We start from the raw sequence: 21195 nt of genomic DNA on the forward strand, positions 1-21195 counted from the left end.
GGCTGGAACCTGCTGAGGATTACATTGCAGCTCCCATCCCCCAGTGGTTATGGTGCCATGCTGACATCCAGGAATAAAAGACGGGGAGGGTGAACATCACTGTTCTGCAATCAAGCCATCCTCACCCTTAAGAACAGCATCTCCAGCAACTCAGATGATTACGAAACATTCTATGCACTGCTTAAATTGAGGTCCATTTCCATTGAAGTCGTCATGTACATACCACCCAATCCTACAAAGGAAACAATGCAAGAGGTGACCAACTGGATCCTTCACCACCTCCACACTTCACCAATGAAAATTGTGTGTGGAGACTTTGACCTCCCTCCATGTCTGCATCATATGAAAAGATTGCTCCTATCACAGCTAAGCATTGCTGGCCTAACTATAGCCAATGAGGCCCCCCACAAGGGGAACAAACCAACTGGACTGATACTCATATCAATACCACGTACACTTGATTCTCCTCAAGATGGTTATTTTAACTCAGACCGTGACCCAATCCTAATACAACTGGAACCACCAATCCCAATTTTTAACGCAAAACAACAGGTGATACGGAGAACAATTTACAGTCCCAAATATCTCAATGTTTCCAAATGCATTACAGCAACATCTCTCATCCCATGGTATGTTCTTGAGTCATATGATACCCTACTAGCAGCCGACCTGTTAACTAAATGGATTATCACGGTAGCTCAATACGTGGCTTCAAAGACAGTCACAATCACTTCCCACTCTAGAGCATGGTGGACACCACGTCTAAACTCCAGGTTTCAATTAAAACAGCAACTCCATAAGCAATGGAAGCAATCTGTCGAAATTAATGATAGGATAGCATTTTCAAGAGCAGGAGCCATTTTCAAACGCCAAAAATCCCAGTCCATCAAGAGCTATTTTTAACGCTTGCTAACCACGGGAAAGACACCATAGACAGAAGAAACTACTATTTTCCCAGAGCAACTTGACCCCCAGAGATGGATTGACTTCTTTACCCGATTTGAAGACGTCGCATCCAACAATAATTTCAAACACATATTCGATCTTAGTAGACAGGACTCACCGATATCCATCACTATATAAACACCAAAGCTTAGCAGCCTTGAATTCAACCCCATCCTCCACAGCTATGGGTGCAGATGGAATTCCCCAGTTCATGCTGAGATGCCTGGGCCCATATATCATCCAGCCTCTTGTTAGCAGTACTAACCAAACACACCTTTCACCATCAATGGAAGGTAATGTCTATTTGGTAAGGCTGCACCCAAAAATAAGAACACCATCATTAGAGAAACACTTCAGACCCATCTCCAATTCCTCATGTCTCCTGAAACTGCTAGAAAGGACCCTCCTGCCAACTCTAACAACTCACATACTTCCAGATGCTCCACTGAAAATTCATTAATCACTACCAAACAGTTCCACTCCTTGGGGGAACTGTTTGGTAGGAGCTCAATCTCCTTGCCACCACCCACAGCGTCTTTAAAGTTTTTGAGAGGAAAGAACTCCTCATAACCTACCTCGACATCGAAGTAGCATTTGATGCTGTTCAAGTACCTGCCCTCCTATGACTGCTTGAAGACCACTACTCCATAGGTGGGGATGCATTGCATTTCCTCTCATCACTCCTTCAGAACCGTACAATCGTACTCCATAATTATGAAAAAAAGCTATACTAAGCAAATATCTACAGGAGTACCACAAGGGGAGTCCTCTCTAGCCTCCTCTTTACTGCCATTATCTCCCCTTTTATAATCCAGAGACCAGATGTATTTTCTTATTGTAACAATTTAAAAATACTGACCACTATCCAAACAAATGCAGACCTCCAATATGATCACAGAGGAAATTAACAGTGTGCTCCTCACACTAGTAGTCTACCTCAAACAATTTGACCATAATATCAACCTAGCAAAGTCTGAGTGCATGCTCTATTCCTTGAAGAAAGAGCCCACAACCATTTCGCCAAAGATTAATGCAGTATCCATACTTCCTGTTTCATGTCATTTAGATTTGGGGGTGGTTTTTGACACAAAGCTGACATTTAACCATCACATTGGAAAACTCATCAGGCGAGCAGCGCACCTGAAATGGAGAGTGAAGCAGCACCTTCATTACATCTCAGAGAAGGTTACCCAACAAAATTTGTCAGGACCATCATAAGAGGTCATCCAACGTACTTTTAAGATCAGTCCAGTGATGATTTTTGTGTATACGAACTATATAGAAGTAAATATTGCTAATTTCAATACCATTATGCCTAAACAAATTCATGAGCAACTTAACACTACATAGAAATCCCTGAGTTTCCTCCGATAGTATATATTTCGCCATCCAAGATGACCGAGAGGCAAACTGATGTCCCACTCACACAGGTGTGTATGGTGGGCTATTTTGGCTTACCACTTTGGCATTGATTCTTTTTCTGTAAACAGAGATCTTGGTGGCAAAGTTCTGAAGAGCTAAAAGATGGTGTTTATTTTGTAGGAACAACACGTGCCCAGGAGAGAGAGAGAGAGAGAGATCTGGAATGTTAATTCGGAGCTTCACCCTAAGATCATCATGAATTGCACAGTCAAACAGCAGGTGACTTCAATCTTCTGTATTCCCTCAGCTGCAGAGATCAGTGTGATGCAAACCAAGCTGATGGAGTTTTTGATTGGCTTAGCCATGTCCAGTTACTGTAAAGGAAGTTTCCAATGTTAATGAGCACCAGGTTTTAACTGATTTAGAAAGTAAGGTCACATCAGGCAGGAATTTTCTTGTGGCAGTTTCAAGTGAGGTAGTATCCCATCTGGTGTGCCAGATACTAATTAGCTCATTAAAGTATCCGGATTTCTCATTTTTGAGATCTTCATTTAAATTTAATTGGATATAAAGTAATTCTGAGGGTATTTGTTTTTTGTGCTGAAAGCAGAGGCACAGTAGATGATAAATAGATCCACAATAACTTGCACTGCAGCAGTGGAAACTGTTCTACAGGCTCTGAGAACAGAGGAGCATGCTCTGCTGGATGGAATTGTTTTAACCTCATTTTGGAATTTAATTGGTGGTCCGGTGAAATGAAGCTCCTGCCACTTAGGTGACTGTGGGCAGAAATAGAGCATTATAATAGAGAAAAAGTGAGTTCCTAAAGAGACTCCACTTTCCCCTGGAAATTCTAATTGATCTTGTGAATTTGATTTTAGTACTCCTATGGATCATATGAGGATAGAAGGAAAGCTTATGGTGAGTAACGACCCCAAGGAGTTTAGTCTGAGTGACTATAGGGAGCCACTTATAAAACAGTTTTGACTTGGGGAGGCTACCTGTGATCCAACTTGGATTTGAAAATCATCATTTTTGTTTTCACTGGATTAATTTTAAGTTTATTAGCCAAAGATCAGATAAAATCTGGTTTGCATTCACCTCCAACACTGCACAAGAACTGCCCAAAACCACAATTGTCAGGTCATTGGTAAAATCAATAATTTTACAGTTCTGGTGAGAGTGGCCAGCCGGTCTTGAAGAATGGTGTTCCAGATAAGGGGCCCCAGGACTGAACCATGGGGACACCCTCAAAAGACCTTCATAGAGATTCGAAGAAATTTTGATTTGACAAGTAACTTTGAAATAATTTCTACATATGAAAGGAGCAGACTAGAGACATTCAAGGGTGCATCCCACGAGACATTGTTGAAGGCACCCTCAAAATCAACCATAATAGCTAGTTCAAATTTGGACTTAGAATTTTCAGTATGTCAGATGTGGCCTCCTCACAAGAATGACCTGTAGTGGTGCCATATTGACAGGGGGAAAAGAGATTTTGCTGTTGAAACCGTGTTGTTAGTCAAAGAGCCATAAGACACTCCAAGAGCTCCCAAGATTGGCAAGCATCGCAATTGGTGTTTAGGCAAGTGGATTTGAGTCAGGCTTATCCTGCTTTTTGATAAGATGGAGCAAAGCAACCTTCCAAACAGAGGGAAAGATGCCCTCAAGAAGAAATTTATTGAAGAGCAAGAGCAGGTAGAGAGGTCTTAATTTTAACAGCTGGAGAATGAACACATATTCAATCATGTCCATTCCTGGACACTTCTTCACGTTGATCTTGTTGACCACCGAAGTTAGTTCTAAAGTAAATGGCTCTCTGTGTTCTTCAGTGGTCTAATTGCTATTTGCTTTCCAAATTGCCATATGCTCTGGAAAATTGGTTCAAAATAGATGGTGTGGCAGGAGTACAAGGAATAGAAGTAGCTGGAGAAGCAGCAGGATTGTTACTAGGAGAGTCAGCAACAGGACATCCAGGAGACTTGCAACTGTCACAATAGGCTTTAGCTTAATTTGTTCATACAGAGAAGATAAGAGTTTAAGCTTCTTCTTGCTCTTTTCTTTTTATATGAAGGATGGGGAGTTTTATGTGATATTTTAGGTGGAGAGGAGGAAAATTACCTGATTCGTCCTCACTGGATAAAGAGGAGCTGTCATTAGACATCATTATGTGCACTGAATTGAAGTTTGTATCAGGGGATTAAAGTAATTGACACAAAAAAAATATCAATTAAATCAAACTTAATCAACAATAAGTTGTCTAGCCCTGGACTGTACACTGTCAGTAAGTAATTAGATCTTTAATTCCACTAATTTCTGCAATATCTAGGGCTTAACAATACTGGTCAAAATCTTAATTCCGGTATTTTGGTATTTTTAATTTATGAAACTGGGATACAGGTATTAATACCGGTATTCCAAAAACAAACGTTTTCTCAATAAATTTTGATTACAGTTAGATGCAATAAAGTAAGGAAAAAAACAAGTACTGTAATTACTTGAATTCAAGTTTTAAATTCTGAAAAAAATACAGTTATTCTAAAAACAAAAAAATACATATTGTTACTGCAAAGTTTAGTTATGTTTAAGCATTCACACTGCCTGTCTGAATAAAGTGAGCTCTTAAGAAACATAAGCAATCAATAGTATGATCGTTTAAAATGGATCTAATTTTGGTACATATTTGATTAGCAGCAGAAAACACCCTTTCAGATTCTATTCTGGTACTATTGTACTGAGATAATTGTAGACAATCTGAGTCCATATTTTTCAAGCTTTAAACTTTTTTAGCAAAAATAGTTAAATATTTCATTAATTTCTGACTGAAGTTCATCTTTTAAAATCTCATTGGAGTCAGGCAATTTCTTATTTTGGAAAGAATTTGCAGAACACTGATGTTCTGTTCCATGTTGGCCTTCCATGGTTGAATTATGTTCATCATTTTCTGAAGGAGAAAGATGTTTTATTCAGTGAAGTATAATTTTCACTATAGTATCTTTACTGAGTCTGGGAGAGAGCAAAGATTGGGGATAAGAAATGATGAGAGCAAAGAGTGCAGTTAAGGAATTCTTCACATATATAAATGCAAAGAAGAGAAGAACAAATCAGATTGTGCACGTAATTGCGTGGGATAGTATTAGATATCCCAACTGATGTTGCAGATGAACTCGACAGCTACTTTGCATCGATATTTACAGAAGAAAAACCCTTCATGTCAATGAGAAATTATGGGAGTGAAGTTGAAAAAAATGTAATTAATGATGTTGAAATTTCACATGTTGATTTAATGAGAAAACTTTCGCACCCACAGGCAAGTAAGGCTCCTGTGGTTGATGGCATATACCCTATAATCTTAAAGGAGGCGGCAAGTGAGTGCATTGAACCATTAAGGCTAGTTATGAGAGCATTACTGGACTCCTCAGATCAGAGGACCCCATTGTTCCCCCTCACCAATCTTGTTGCCCTTCTCTGTACATGCTCAAGAAAATCTACATCCTTCTTCAAATGAGGCCTCCAGACCTGTACGCAGTACACAAGACGTGGCCTGACCATTTCCTTATACAAAGGGGTAATCACCTCCTTTTCCCTGCTAGCAAAATTCCTGTATATCATTGAAAAAACCCCATGACCTGCTCTTGCAGCCTGTCTGCATTGCTCAGAAAATTTCATATCTGACTGCACAATTACTCCCAGGATTTTTTCATTTTCTACCACCCTAAGTGTAGTACCACACAGCCAGTACGTTACTCTGGGATTACTGCTACCCATTTGCAGTACCTTGCATTTGTCAATGTTAAGCTTCAGTTGCTACTTCTCAGCCCATCTGCCCAAATTTTCTAGATCCTTTTGTAGTAGCACACTGCCATTACTGTCATTAACAACCCTGCCAACCTTTGTATCATCTGCAAACTTCGACACTAAGTCTAATATACCTTCATCAATATCATTGATAAATATACAAAACAACAGTGGGCCCAATACTGAATCAATGGGATCTATCTAATTATATTAAGGGAAGCAGCAAAGGAGGTAAGCAAATCCTTAACCATAACTATGAGAGCATCCTTGGATTCAGGGGAAGTCCTTGTGGACTGGAAATGTGCAAATGTATCCCCAATTTAAAAAGGGTAACATGAGTAATTACAAACTTGTTAGCTTAACTTCTGTTCCATGGAAAATAATGAAATCACTGGTTAAAGAAGTAATGCAGGACTATCTAGGTAGGAATGCAGTTATACTGTAGTAACAGCATGGATTTGTCAAGGGGCGATCTTGTCTGACCAGTTTGGTTGGATACTATGATACAGTAACAAAGGAACTGGATGCAAAAAATAATTTTGATATCTTATATCAAAATTATTGTTGATATAAGATATCAGCGTTTTTGATACTGTTGCATTAAGACAAGTTTTTGATACTGTTGCATTAAGACTGCTGTTCAGATTGGGGTAGTATGGTATTAAGCGTGAATTACTGCTATGGATAAAGGGATGGTTGTTATCAGTTTACACTGCTTTTCATGGACTAATGTTGTTAATACAGTCCTACCTGGTTCAGTGTTCGGCAGTTTTTTTTTTTTCTGTATATATGAATGCTATTGATGAAGGTATTCCAGGCTTAATGACTAAGTTTGCAGATGATAATGAAGGTTGGCAGGGTGGTTAATGACAATAATGATGGTATGCTACTGCAAAGATCTTTAAAAATTAAGCAGTTGGGCAAAAAATGGCAATTGAGGTTTATCATTGACAAAATGGAGTGGGAATGAGATTAGCTCGCTGACCGGACTAGCCGAGTGGGTAAAGTACCTGCCCGGCAACCCAAGGTCGCGGGTTCGATTCCCGCCTCGGGCTTGGATCAAAGTACTGCAAAAACCTTGGGAGGTGCAATATGGCCATAGAAGCTGATGCGCCAACAACTACCAAATCAAAAAAAAAAAAAAAAAAAAAAAGAGATTAGCTCGGTGCGGATAAAGTTTTTATAGCTCCAGCTAATAGAGAAGTTTTTCTTAAATATTTACCATTTTATTGACTAAATTGGCATATTAATTTATTTTCTAGAAGTAGCTTTATATTCCTGGTTACAATACTTAGTTTATTTTGAACTTAGATATTGATTTTGTGGGTTATTACTTGGTATCATTAAAACTTGTACCATTCGAAACTTCCTGCCATTGTGTAGTATCGATACGGAGTAGTATTGAATATATCTCGAACTTGATAGTGTAAGGCATAACGTAAAACTAGATAGCGTAATGCGTAGGACTGTGGTAGGAATCTGTTAGCTTAGTATAGTATTGGCAATTAATCAATTAAATTTATAAATCCTTTTAATTTTTATTGTTAACTAAATTGTATTTAAACGGAAATCATGCCGCAGACTAGAGTAGCAAAGCAACTTGTGCAAAGTAGCGAAAGTGCTGTGGTTCACCAGAGAACCATAGGGGACGATTCTTCAATGTGTCACAGTTTGAAAAAATATGCAAAATGCAACATGTGTACAGATCTCCCTCGAACAGGACATGATCTAGCCACAGTGGATGTCTTTGTGTGTGTGTGTGCGTGTGCGTGCGCTAGGTGCAGAGAATGTGAAGAAATTAGGTGTCAACTCAGCATTCTGATGGGTATTTATGAGAGCTTAAAGAGTCGGGTGGATGCCCTTTGAGGAATTAAAATGGGGGGCCCCCCATCAAGTTCTCAGCTGCCCAACTCAATGCCAGAGCACACTCTTATGCACCAGGCAACACAGTGGCACCCTTCAGGACAGAATGTGCTGGTCCCACAGGAGCTAGTTATTGTTGGTGACTCAATTGTCAGGGAAATGGGAAATATATTGTGCAAAAAGGATAGGTGGAATAGGGCCAGGGTATGTCTGCCAGGGACAAAAGTTGATGACGTAGAGCAGATATCATCTTTTAAGGGCACAAAAGGTGATATGGTTGTACACATTGACAATAATGACATTAAGTGTAGGAGATCTGCAGATATACTAAGTACAGGTCAATGTGGAAAAAAAGTCGTGAGTTAGGGTTAAATTTGAAAGTGTCTGCAATCCTGCCCAGACAAGATAGGAGGGAGTATATGATGAGAGCTTGTCAATCAATTCGGCCCTGGAGAGATTGTGCAGGGTTCATGGGGTAGAATTTTTCTCAGCATGGTCTGTGCTAGTTAACAGGAGAGATTGCTTCTACAGGGATGGCATACACTTAAATAGAAGGGGTGCAAGAATATTTGCTGATGCTATCAAGGCAATGTTCGGTGTTTTGGAAAACTGCTAGCTTGGGGGGATTCACAGACTGATAGATTAACATTAGCTGCAGGCAGAGGTGGAAATGATTCTTGCACTGCTTCTATTGGAATGTGCAGCAGCCCAGAAAGCCAGTTGCTGGGGGTCATGAAACAAGTAAATACATGAACTGTGTTAGAGTAACTAAGAGTAAGAACAGGTGCATGTATACTTTCATGTACACCAATGCTAGGAGTGTAGTAAATAAATTTGGTGAATTTGAAGTGCTGGTTAAGACATCCAAGGCAGATATTGTTGGGATATCTGAGACATGGTGCCAATCAGATATAAGGGATGCAGAATTGGAATTTGGGGAGTACAATGTGTACAGAAAAGATATACAGGATAGGAAGGGAGGAGGGGTTATGCTGTTAGTTAAGAAACACATAAAATCTAAGGAAGTGCATCCAGTTGACGTAGATGGACAGTGCAATGTTGAGTCAGTTTGGTGTGATATAAGCACTGGGAAAGAAAAAAATGAGGGTAGGAGTTTGTTATGGGCCTAATGACTCTGATGAGTACAACGAACAGTTATACAGATAAATAGAGTGGTCAGTAAATCAGAGTGTCTTATAATGGGGGATTTTAACTTTCCAGATATAGACCAAAACTTGTAGTTTGGTCACTCGCACACTAGCAAGGCTTTTATTGGATGATTGTTTTCTACAGCAACATGTTAGAGAGGGAGTAACACTCTTGATCTGATTATCAACAATGATTATTCATGCATTAAGAATTTACAGATAAAGGAACCACTAGGTGGCAGTGATCACAGTGTACTGATGTGGGATTTACGTAAAGAAGTAATTACCTTCAGAGGTAAAGGGAATGGTCTTTGCTTTTGTAAAGGTGCTACAGTAGTGACAGAAATTTTTTAGGTTGTATACAGTGGGAACAACTGATGATGGTTGTCAACAGCAAATTTTAATTGGGAAGCATTCAAGGAAGTAATTTTGGAAGCTAGTAGGCTTTTTGTTCCAACTAAGAAATATTGCTCTAGGTTTAGCCCCAAATGGATGTTAGATGAACTAATGAGACTCGTTGTAGAGAAGAAAATGCATTGGATGCACATAAATTGTCATTGAATGCACATAAATTTTCATACCAAATAAGAAATATTGTTCAAGATTTAGAAGAAAAAGACCTGGGCCTAAATGGATGTCAGATGAACTAATTAGACATGTGGCAGAGAAGAAAAATACATGGGATACATATAAATTAACAGGTGACACAGAAGCCTATGGTAGATACAAGCTAGTCTGTAATAAAGTCACAAAGGAGGTTAGGCATGCAAAGGCAGATTATGAAAAGTCTTTGGCAAATGATGCAAAGAAAACTAGCAAAGACTTCTTTACTTATATAAACTCTAAAAGGAAGGGGATGAATCAGATTGGTCCACTTGATATCAATGGTTTGACTGTAGATGATCATTCTCAGATAGCTGCCAAACTAAATGAGTATTTTGTATCTACATTCAAACGTGAGGAATTATACAAGGAGGAGAGGACCAGATGTTTATCAAACTCTAACATCGAGTTAAATGAGTTTGTAATAACTGAGAGCAAAGTGGAGGAGAAATTGTTGAAGTTAAATGTAAGAAAGGCAGTAGATAGGATCTATACAGTTATATTAAAGGAGATGAGAAAGGAAGTAAGCAAACCCTTAGCCATAATTAAGCGCATCCTTGGACTCTGGGGAAGTCCTCAAGGATTGTAGATGTGCAAATGTATCTCCAATTCACAAAGGGGGATCAAAGGGTGACACGAGTAATTACAGACCTGTTAGTTTGACTTCTGTTCCAGGCAAAATAATGGAGTCGCTCATTAAAGAAGCATTGCAGGATCATCGAGACAAGACACCAGTAATAATTCAGACACAGCATGGGTTTGTCAAGGGGAAGTCTTGTCTGACCAATTTGATTGTATACTGTGATGTGGTCACAAAGGAACTGGATGCAAAAAATAATTTTGATATCATATACTTGGATTTCAGGAAAGATTTTTGATGCTGTTGCACATGGAAGACTATTGTACAAATTGGAGCAGTATGACATTAAGGGCAAGTTGCTACGATGGATAAAAGTATGGTTGAGTAGGAGAAGACAGAGGGTGGTAATCAATGGGTATTGCTCTACATGGACTAATGTTATTAGTGGTGTCCCTCAGAGTTCAGTGTTGGGCCCATTGTTGTTTTGTGTATTTATAAATGATATTGATGAAAGTAAATCAAGCTTAATGTCAACGTTTGCAGATGATACAAAGGTTGGCAGGGTTGTTAATAACAGTAATGACAGTATGCTGCTGCAACGGTATCTGTAAAAGTTGTGTAGATGGGCTGAGAAGTGGCGACTGAAGTTTGACATTGACGAATGCAAAGTACTGCATATGGGTAGCTGTAAGCCCAGAGAAATGTACCAACTATGTGGTGTTACACTCAGGGTAGTGGAGAATGAAAGAGACCTGGGTGTAACTGTGTAGTCAGATATGAAGTTTTCTGAGCAGTGCAGATGGGCTGCCAGAGTAAGTAATGGGGTTTTGTCAATGATATACAGGAATTTTGTGAGCAGGGATAAGGAGGTGATTATCTCCTTCTATAAGACAATGGTTAGGCCACACCTTGAGTACTGCATACAGGTCTGGAAGCCTCATTTTAGGAAGGATGTAGCATTGCTAGAAAGAGTACAGAGAAGGGCAACAAGATTAGTGAGAGGAACAAAGGTATGCTCTAACAAGAGAGGCTTAAGTTCTGCAAATTGCGACTTTTGGAGACTAGGCACATGCGAGGCGATCTGATGGAGGTATAAAAGTCCTTGAATTGATTGAGCAGGCTCAGTTCTGATGGGATTCTTCATCTTGCTCAGATTAGAAACCTGAGGGGGCATAGATTCAAACTGAGGAAAGACAGTTGTAGAACAGATGTGCAGAAGTTTGCCTTAAGCCAGTGGGTAGTTGATTGCTGGAACAAACTTCCATCTGTTTTTGTGGAAGTTGATAGCTTAATTAAATTGAATTCAGAACTAGACAAACATTTGAAATGAATGGAGCAGTAAAATGGGAAGGGTTTTTTTTTTTTTTTTTTTTGGCTGATGCCGTATAAGTTGCTTTCTTGCAACATGTTCCTCTACTAATGCTAAATGTAAAGTGCTACACATTGGTATCAGTAATCTCCAATTAATGTACCATTTATGTGGCACTGCACTCAGGATAGTGGAAAATTAAAAAGAACTGAAGGTAATTGTGCTTTCAGATATCAAGTTCTCTGAGCGGTGCAGAAAGATTCCCAGGACAGCTCATAGGGTTTTGTGTGGATGATTTACAGGAATTTTGCCATTAGCGATAAGGAGGTGATTATTCCATTGTACAAGGTAATGGTCAGGCCACATCTTTGTCCAGTTTTTCAAGGAAGAACTGGAAGTTTGTCTTTAGCCCACTGGCTAAAGGCAATGTTTCACATATCTGTTCTGCAACCATCCTTCCTCAAATTGAATTTATTCTCTCTCGTGTGTAGTCTGAACACAAGGAAGAATCCCATCAGCATTGAACTTGCTCACTCTGTTTATACAGTAAAACATACTATATGGAATACTGCATACAATATTCCATATAGTATGTTTTCTTAACCTATGTGCAGTATTCTGCTTATGGCCTAACCTAGCTTTATAAAATGGGATAATTGTTATTTTGTAGCATCTGCTCCTGGAGAATCCCTTCTTCACCATCCTAAAACAGTGATGCTATTGCCTTTGCTACTGCTGCATGCACTCTGACATTTTTTGGATTTTGGCAAAGACATTTTCATTTTCATTGCATATTTCATTCCTGGAATGAATTAGTGGGCTAACATTTTATCACCTGTTACTTATTTCCTTCCAGTGTGTGCCATTTTGCAGAATTCTCTACCAGATATTGACAAAGAATGAAATTTAAATCTGTGAAAAGACATAGAAAGTTACAGTGGTGAATCTTACTTTTTAATTACTCTCTTGTGCAGGTACATATGGGTTAAGGGAAGCTGTTGCTTGAACAAAACTGGTTTACTGGGTAGAAAGCACTGTCATCAGTGTAATACTAAAATACAGTTATACATCCCTCACATACAAAAATTCTGTACTTTGTATTTTCTAAAAAGACAATTCATATCTTTTAATATATGAAACATTTTGATTGAATATAACTTAAATTTTGAGGATTGTATAGGTTCTGAAGTACCACAGAAAGATTGATTATAATTTCATAAGTTTTGCATTTTGACTACTTAAGGTCCTTTTTATTTAGTACCTTGCATTTTCATGAAATTTTATAGTAGCCCTTTAGTGTGTTTGGAACATTCTTTAGTGGAATCTGTGGCCTCCCTCTGCCTTCCAACTTAAAGAAATTTTAATGTTTTATATGCAAATTTGTGTCTATTTTAGTTTCATATACATTTTACTCTACTTTATATTATTATTGTTATAGGGGTTATTATTTCGAGTTCATTCACGTTTTGGATATGCAACAGAGGCGACCTTTCAAACCAAGGTATGTTTTATGTAGGAATAGTTGTTGTCAGATTAAAAAAAAAAAATGCAGTTAAATATTTGTGGTCTTCATATATAATCTTCAATTTTTTGAGGATTGTATAGGTTCTGAAAAAAGTATATTACCTATATGTTTTTTAAGAACTGACATCACTTTTTTTGTTTACATGTTGCACTTATTCATGGCGCCTCCGTAGCTAGGTGGGAAGGAGCAGCAGTGCGTAGCACACGCTTCTTGATTAGACCAGGGTTTGAGCCCGTCACCACCAAATACAGAGGATGTGGAAAGGTCAGGGAATGACCACCGCATATCCTGGAGCAATATGGCCTTAGTTGCTAATGCTCCTAAAAACCAAATAACAAACAAACAAAAAAAAAAAGCACTTATTCACTTTAATTTTTTTAATTTTAATTTTAATTTTTTACATTTTATCAGTTTTAAGTCTGGTGACCACCTACAAAAATTTCCTCTATTTGTATCCAGAAAGAAATATTCTGGAAATACTTAAAGTCGAGAACACTTATTGAGAAACCCAAAAAAAAAAAGTTTTCCAATAAAATTACTTTAGACAAAAATGTTTTTTTGAATTTAGTTGTTTTGTTTGAAATATGTAAATATGTATATTTTGTGATTTTTGTTAAATTCATATTTCATTACAGTTTTTTTAATAGATTACATGGGCTGAATTTTAAACTTCCCTAAACTTCATACTGTTTTTATCCCCTTTTCAGCCACAATACTATCATATAGCAAGGCTGATAGACAGACAGCTTATTATTATATAAAATAAGTTGACCTAACCTAGCATACTGCTGATATCAAGTGCTGCCTTGTGATGATTTAATTTGATAATAAATGTTTCTTTGAAAAGTTGACTAGTGACTGTATTCAGATATAGTAATGTGTAATCATTATATTCAGATATAATGATTACACATTACTAAGATTATGCATTTAGTGTACTTTTACAATGCATATGCAAAAAATAATTATTTTACTTTACCTAGAGGTATGCTGGATTCCATGATTGACTTGTCTCTAATATTTGTGATTCAAGTGGATCACAGAATGCCATGGTGGTTGGCTATAAAGGCCAAAATTAAGGTTACAGTTTAACGTTCAGTGGTTAGTTTATTTAGTCGGTAAATAAACTAACCACTTTCCTTTCCCATTTCCATGCTTTTTTATTTATATCACTGATTTATATCACTTCATTCAATTTTTCTGTCAAAAGAATCAAGGAATAGTTAGGAGAAAAAAAATCCTTTATAATAAAGGATTAAAGTAATAAAAATACACACAGAAACTCTTTTATCCATTACAGTATTGGCTCTTATAATATCCTGACTTGCATTGTCAATCACTTGCACAGATTCATAATTAAATTAAGTAATTTAATATTTAAAAATGAACTCACTAAATTCTGGTTGAAGTAATAAATTCAATTCCTGGTCAAGACCTTGAATAATGTACAATTTCTCTTTGTGGATGCAAAACTCAAGTATCATATTACAGTTGAGAAACACTGTCTCAGACAGTGTTTCTCAACTGTAATATGTGTATCATTGATGGTATAAGGAGGAAAGCATAGGGGTACTTGATTTAAAATAAAATGTGTGCTTAAATATCATAGTCTATTGCAGGGTTCAAAAAATACAATAGAAATGTGCTCACCACCTAGCTGGATCAACCTGTCCACAGAGCTGGAACTATGGTGGGGTGAGCGAGGCTCCAGCCCCAGGTGCAGCATTTTAAGGGCTCACTCGACCAGTTATGCATTTTAAAATTGCTTCATTTTTGATTTAATTACAGTCGGATCTCTGTTTAACAAACTCCTTTACAGCGAATTTTTTTTGAATTCCTCTTGATAATTATATTTAAAATAGTTTTCGTAGAACGAAGAAATTTTCCATATAATATAACAAATGGATTACAAGTGAGACTTAACTTTGTATGCATTGTTCCCACCTCTGGCCTTTAGGCAATTAGAAAGCACAAATTAATGGTTAAAGGGATTACTGTTCCACAATATAAGTGGTGCCCGTAAAGCCTATGCAGCCACCTATTCCACGTACCGAGAAGTCACGCTAATCAACAGTCAGAAAATTAAGGCTTATTTCCGACATGGATAATAGCCTCTGGTCAACCTGTATTCCGGTTTCCCTTTATTCCGACAAGCAGTCATCTGTTTTTACAGAAGTGAGAGATCACAGCCTTTCAGTAAATTTCTCCTGTCTGTGTTCACATGGTCACTGTAGCTGAATATCCAAGTGATTCTGTCATTTTGGACACTATTCAAAGAACTAGTGACAGTAGCGACGTCGAGGGGGCAAAGGGGGAAATGAGGGCAACTAAGGTATTAAATAAACTTTCCGAAGATAAAATGTTGGCAGATTTTGAAACTCTGCGTCGAGGTCTTCCTGAAAATGTTCCTGAAAATACAGTATTGAGGAGGTTTTGATAAGTTTCCAGCCTCAGAAAGAAAACATGGCGCCAGCGGCAAATGAATGTCATTTTATTCAACATAGTTCCCTTCCAGGTTGATACACTTGGCACAACGTTCCTGCAGCAGTTCTATTCCATGGTAATAGAAGTCTTTGTCTGCAAACCACCCTTCTACTGCTGATATAACATCTGTTGTGTCCCTAAATGTGTAGTACCTTTGAGGTGCATTTTGAGGTTGGGGAACAGATAATAGTCCGAGGGGGCAAGGTCTGCGGAATAAGGGGATGTTCAATGATTTCATACTGCATCATGAATTTTCTCCATTGCAATTCTGGCCTTGTGGCAGGGAGCATTGTCTTGGAGGAAAATGATGTGTTTTGACAACTTTCCCTGCCTCTTTTCCTTCAAAGCGGCACAATTTGTCCAACATGACCGCATAATGTTCAGCATTCAAGATGGTGCCATTTTCCAGGTATTCGCTCAGTATTATCCCCTCACAATCCCAAAATATCACACCCATCATTTTCCCTGCAGATTTCTGTCTGTGAAATTTTTTGGGTCATCGTGATCCATCATGGCACCACTGCATGGATTGATTTTTTGTCTCGGGATCATACATGTACAATAGTGTTTCATCAACTGTCACTATTCGTTGAATAACATTGCTTGCACTACTTGAAAAATGGTCCGAAAGTGCCTTCGCACAGTCCCTTCTTTTCCTCCTGTCATCAGCTGTCAAGAGTTTGGGAATCCACTTGGCAGACAGTTTTCTCATACACAATTCTTCATGCACGATGTAATGCACCTGCTCCAAACTGATGCTTAGGGTGTCTGCTGCATGTTGCAGACCCATCCTCCTGTCTACAAGGATTAGGTCGTGGACACTATCGACAATTTCCACAGTCATTACGGTCCTGGGTTTTCCTGGTCTTTCCTCATCCTCTGTGCTTGTTCTCCCCCTCCTGAAATCTGCCACCCATGACTGTGCTGTATGAAGGGCACTCCTTGGCCATTGTTTGTTTCAATTCATCATAAATTTCTTTGGCTCCCATTTTCTTGGAGAAGCGGTACTTGATGACAGCTCTCTTCTGAACTTTGGAAAAACTCACACTTTGCGTCGCCATGGTCACTTCAGACCTGTAAAAAAAAATTACTACTATCAGGAAATGAATGAAATTTTGCACAACATGTTATGAGACATTGGTAACAACATACTAAAAGAATTTTCATCTATTCAAATTTTTTCGTTGTCAGGCCAGAAATTTATCAAAACCCCCTCGTATTTGAGTGTTAAAACAAATGCAAACATCTTTTTTTATGATCGATGTACACTAAAATCAGTGTAAAACAAAAGATCTTGGCTTGCAGAAAGCTGCTTCGGACCTTGCATTAAAATACAACAAAGATTTAAATGCATCAGGTATTTCAACAGAAATTGAAAGTTTGAAAAATCATGTTTTATCAATTTTGCAGGATATAAAATCTGTAACCCCTTTTCAACTTCTCCAATTCATTCACGAGTATTGTCTAATAGTATCTTATCTGAACATAGAAATAGCTTTACGAATTTTTCTTACCCTGCCTGTAACAGTAGCTTCTTGTGAAAGGTCCTTCAGTAAACTTAAATTAGTTAAAAATAAGCTTAGATCAACAACTGGACAAGAACGATTAACCAGCATATCAATTATATCCATTGAAATGCATTGGTTGAATTATAGGCTAAAATCTTATCACCATGATAGGACATAGCAAAGAAACTCATAATGGCTGGAATGTTGCCTAAGTGAATGAGGACCCTGCAATGCTCATCAGGGAACCAGGATACAAAATGCTCAATATGCTACTGAAACATCCCTCAAAATAGATATCATCAGTATTAGGGGCTTAAACAGCAACAAAGTGATATTAAGTAGAAGAACTAGGTCAATGTGATATCTTAATAGTGGATATCAGAAATTAAAAGGATGACTACAGGAGAGCTGCAGCTAAACAATAATTATAGATTAATTTATTCTAAAAATAAGTGGCATTTAGAACTGGTTTGGACGAAGGTTCAGTTGGCTGGGACACAGTAGCCAGCAGAATTATAGGGCAAAATGAAATTTGTCTATGCATATGGTATATGGCCCACCTAAAGCCTTAAAAAAAAAAAAAAAAGAAGAGATTAAATAGAAGGGTTCTCTGCTATGTTATAAAAGAGCATTAGAATCTAATGACAAAGAAAGATTAGTAATGGTTGAAGATAGCAGGGTAGGAAATGACATAGTATAGTGTATGTATAATGTCATTGTCCACCAGCACTGGAGAGCTCCCTGAACTCTGCATTTATATTCTGTGATGAATACAAAACTCTGTACAAGGTCAGAATGGTGTGTGGATTTTTGAGTAAGTGTGGGCTGTGTTGGAGTGTTGTTCATCTGGCCTCTTGGCTGTGAGGCTGCTAGTGAGGGCCCCATGTTGTCTGTCAGTCGCCATAGGGAGGTGGGCAATGACGCAGAGCAGTAGAACTCTGGGTAGGCAGCCCCAGAGAGTTGCCTGAGCTTTCTGGGGCAGTCCCAAAAAAAGAGGATATTGAGTGTGGGTGATAGTACAAGGGAAGGGGGAACAAAGTAGGGAAAGTAGAGGAGGATGAGGATGGAAAGCATCCTCTGGCAGAGAGAGGAGGAGGAAAGGGAGGGAGGAAGAGTTGGAATCGCCTGAGTTTGGAAAGCCTGCCCAGCCTAGAGAAAGTTAATGTTTACAGGACTAGAGTGCCCTGCAAAAAGATGGCAATTTGGTGTTGGACATCACTGGACAGATGTCAGTCACACCTGGCCCACAAGGCAGGCAGGGGGAATTCTACTCTATGTGGGTTAGCTAGCAAAGGTTCTGCATCCTGAAGACAGGGTGCCAGCAGATCTCATACAGGGGGCCCAGTATCAGCAGTTAAGATATTCCCACATCCAAGAAGGCACCAGCAGAGTACCGACAATTTATTCTAATTAGCGAATTAGAATAAATGCTTTATTTTATATTTACTTTAATATATAATTCATTACTATTTTCTTTAACTAGAAAAGGCAGTGCATACATTTTCTTTAGCATGTATGCTTAAGAAGCTCCCAGGTCTGTGACACAAATCATTGGGTGGTTGCCACTTCGCCAATTACCAAGTTGCCACTGACAGGCCTCTCGATTTTAGGAGAGCTTTTGATACTGTTGCACATGGAAGACTACTGTACAAATTAGACTAGTGTGGCATTAAGGGAAAGTTGCTGCTATGCATAAAGGAATGGTTGAGTGGTTGAAGACAGAGAATGGACACTGCTCTCCTTGGACTAAAGTTATTAATGGAGTCCCCCAGGGTTCAGTGTTAGGCCCATTGTTGTTTTCTGTATTTATCAATGGTATTGATGAAGGTATACCAGGCTTAATGTCCAAGTTTGCAGATGATTAAAAGATTGGCAGGGTTGACAGTAATGATAGTATGTTACTGCAACACGATCTAGAAAAGTTGAGCAGATGGGCTGAGAGGTGACAACTGAAGTTTAACATTGACAAATGCAAAATATTGCATATGGGTACTAGCAATTCCAGAGTAACATACCATCTGTGCGGTACTACACTTAGCGTAGTAGAGAATGAAAAAGACCTGGGGATAATTGTGCAGTCAGATATCAAGTTATCTGAGCAGTGCAGACAGGTGCAAGAGTAGCTATGGTGTCTTGCCAATGATATACAGGAGTTTTGCTAGCAGGGATAAGGAGGTGATTATCCCCTTGTATAAGGCAGTGGTCAGGCCACACTTGAGTATGCATACAGGTCTGTAGGCCTCATTTTAGGAAGGATGTAGAGCTGCTGGAACGAGTACAGATAAGGGCATTGAGATTGGTGAGTGGAACAAAGGGTTACTCTTACCAAGAAAGTCTTCAGTCCTGCAAATTGCAGTGTCTTGAAACTAGGCACCTGCGAGGTGATCTGTTTGAGGTGTATAAGGCCTTGAATGGTTTAAGCAAGCTCAATGCTGATGGGATTTTTCCTCTTGCTCAGATTACGCACCTGAGGGTACATAAATTCAAATTGAGGAAACATAGTTGTAAAATAAATGTGCAGATATTTGCCTGTAGCCAGTGTGTGGTTGATTGCTGGAAGAAATGTCAACTTCCACAACAGTTCAACAACCATAGTTGTGGAAGTAGACAGCTTAAATAAATTCAGGGCAGAACTAGACAAACATTTTGGAGTGAATGGATGGGTGTAGTTGAAAGGTTTTTTTTTTTTTTTTTTTGGCTGATGCTGTATAAGCTTTCTTGCATCATGTGCCTCAACTAATGCTAATGATACACAGTAGTTAGTGGTGATTGTTTAGTCAGATATGCACTATTTGATAATGGATAGGAAGTAGAAGAGAAATTGTTGAAGCTAAAAGTAAACCTTCTACTGTAGTTTACTTTAAACAGGCAGTCGAAGAGATCAGATGTGTTTTACCTTGGCTCTGCTTAACTGAGGTGGGGTAAACATCAGGTATCTAGTAAATAAAATTATTTAAAATTTGTTTAAATTTAATTTCTTTAATTTTGTAAATTTAATAATTAACTGTTCTAAATTATTTCTGCTAAGTTATCTTTTTGGTAATTTTAGTAATTTAATTTTAACTTCACTGTGGATAAAGTTTTGCTAATAGTTTAATTTTTGTAATACTCTGAATTTGATTTCTGAAATATATTGTAAGTTGAAATTTTGTACTATACTCTTTCTTAAATTCAAATTTTACAGAAATAATGGTTGTTACAAGACCCACTTTCATTGCATCATCAAACAATATTGTAGCTCAGGTGGAAATGCTTGTGGTATGTATTCTAAGGAGGTTGGTCTAGTTGACAAATCAAGCTCTGATTTTTCGTTTCTTTGCACCCAACGTAAGGAAGTGTATTGATCTCAAATTAAAACTTGGTACATTACTAGAAATGGCTAGAATTTCAAATTACTAGAATTTTAGTCACTGAATAAATGGGTATTTGCCCTAGAAACAAATTTAACTGGAAGCTCATCAGGGAACTCTATCTCTGGTTGAATCTGATTGTTTTTTTGTAATATTCTGTGGCAAGTAAACAGGTAATATTTTTTTTGTAATAAAGATAGGTGGACCAGAACCAGGGTGTGTTTGTCAGGAGCAATAGTTGATGATGTTATTTTAAGGGAAGTAAAGAGAGCATTATTATTCATATGGAGACTAACAATATTAAGTGAACACAACCTGACAATTTCTTGGATAAATATTGGGCCATGCTGAAAAAATGCTGTGAGTTCGGTTAGAATGTGTATGTTTCTGCAATTCTACCCAGATACAATAGTCGGGATTATATGTTTGAAAGCCTTGTGAATTAACTCAAGACCTGGTGGGGGTGTGATTTTTTTATCAGCATGGCCCACACTTGTAGATAGAAGGAATCTTTTTTAGGGATGGTATTCATTTGAACAAATATGAAGCAAGAGTTTTCTCCAGTATCATTTAGAATATCTTAAACGTTCATCATAAGTGTAAGTTCTATATTACACTCTCCCCCAACTAGCAGTTTTTTGTGGGAAGAGAAGTATAGGCATACATTTATGATGATATCGGTCAAAGTAATGCTCGCACACATCTCAAGAATTCTTATAT

At 38.1% G+C, this 21195-nt stretch overlaps 1 protein-coding gene across 2 annotated transcripts in view; it reads left to right on the forward strand.

Moving 5' to 3' along the window:
* The window catches only part of LOC150081946 (putative pyruvate dehydrogenase E1 component subunit alpha, mitochondrial), a 253559-nt gene that overhangs the window by 40201 nt on the left and 192163 nt on the right, over positions 1-21195 (forward strand). For both annotated transcript variants that reach the window (XM_090378999.1, XM_090378998.1), the window contains exon 2: positions 13047-13109. Coding sequence is in view for 1 of the 2 variants with exons in the window: in XM_090378998.1 (XP_090235124.1) it covers positions 13047-13109 (63 nt within the window). In the remaining variant the exon portion in view is untranslated. The remainder of the gene's footprint in view (positions 1-13046; positions 13110-21195) is intronic.

Source organism: Mastigoproctus giganteus, chromosome 8 (genome assembly GCF_048544385.1).
Source record: "Mastigoproctus giganteus isolate SK-2022 chromosome 8, ASM4854438v1, whole genome shotgun sequence".
Lineage (NCBI taxonomy): Eukaryota > Metazoa > Arthropoda > Arachnida > Uropygi > Thelyphonidae > Mastigoproctus > Mastigoproctus giganteus.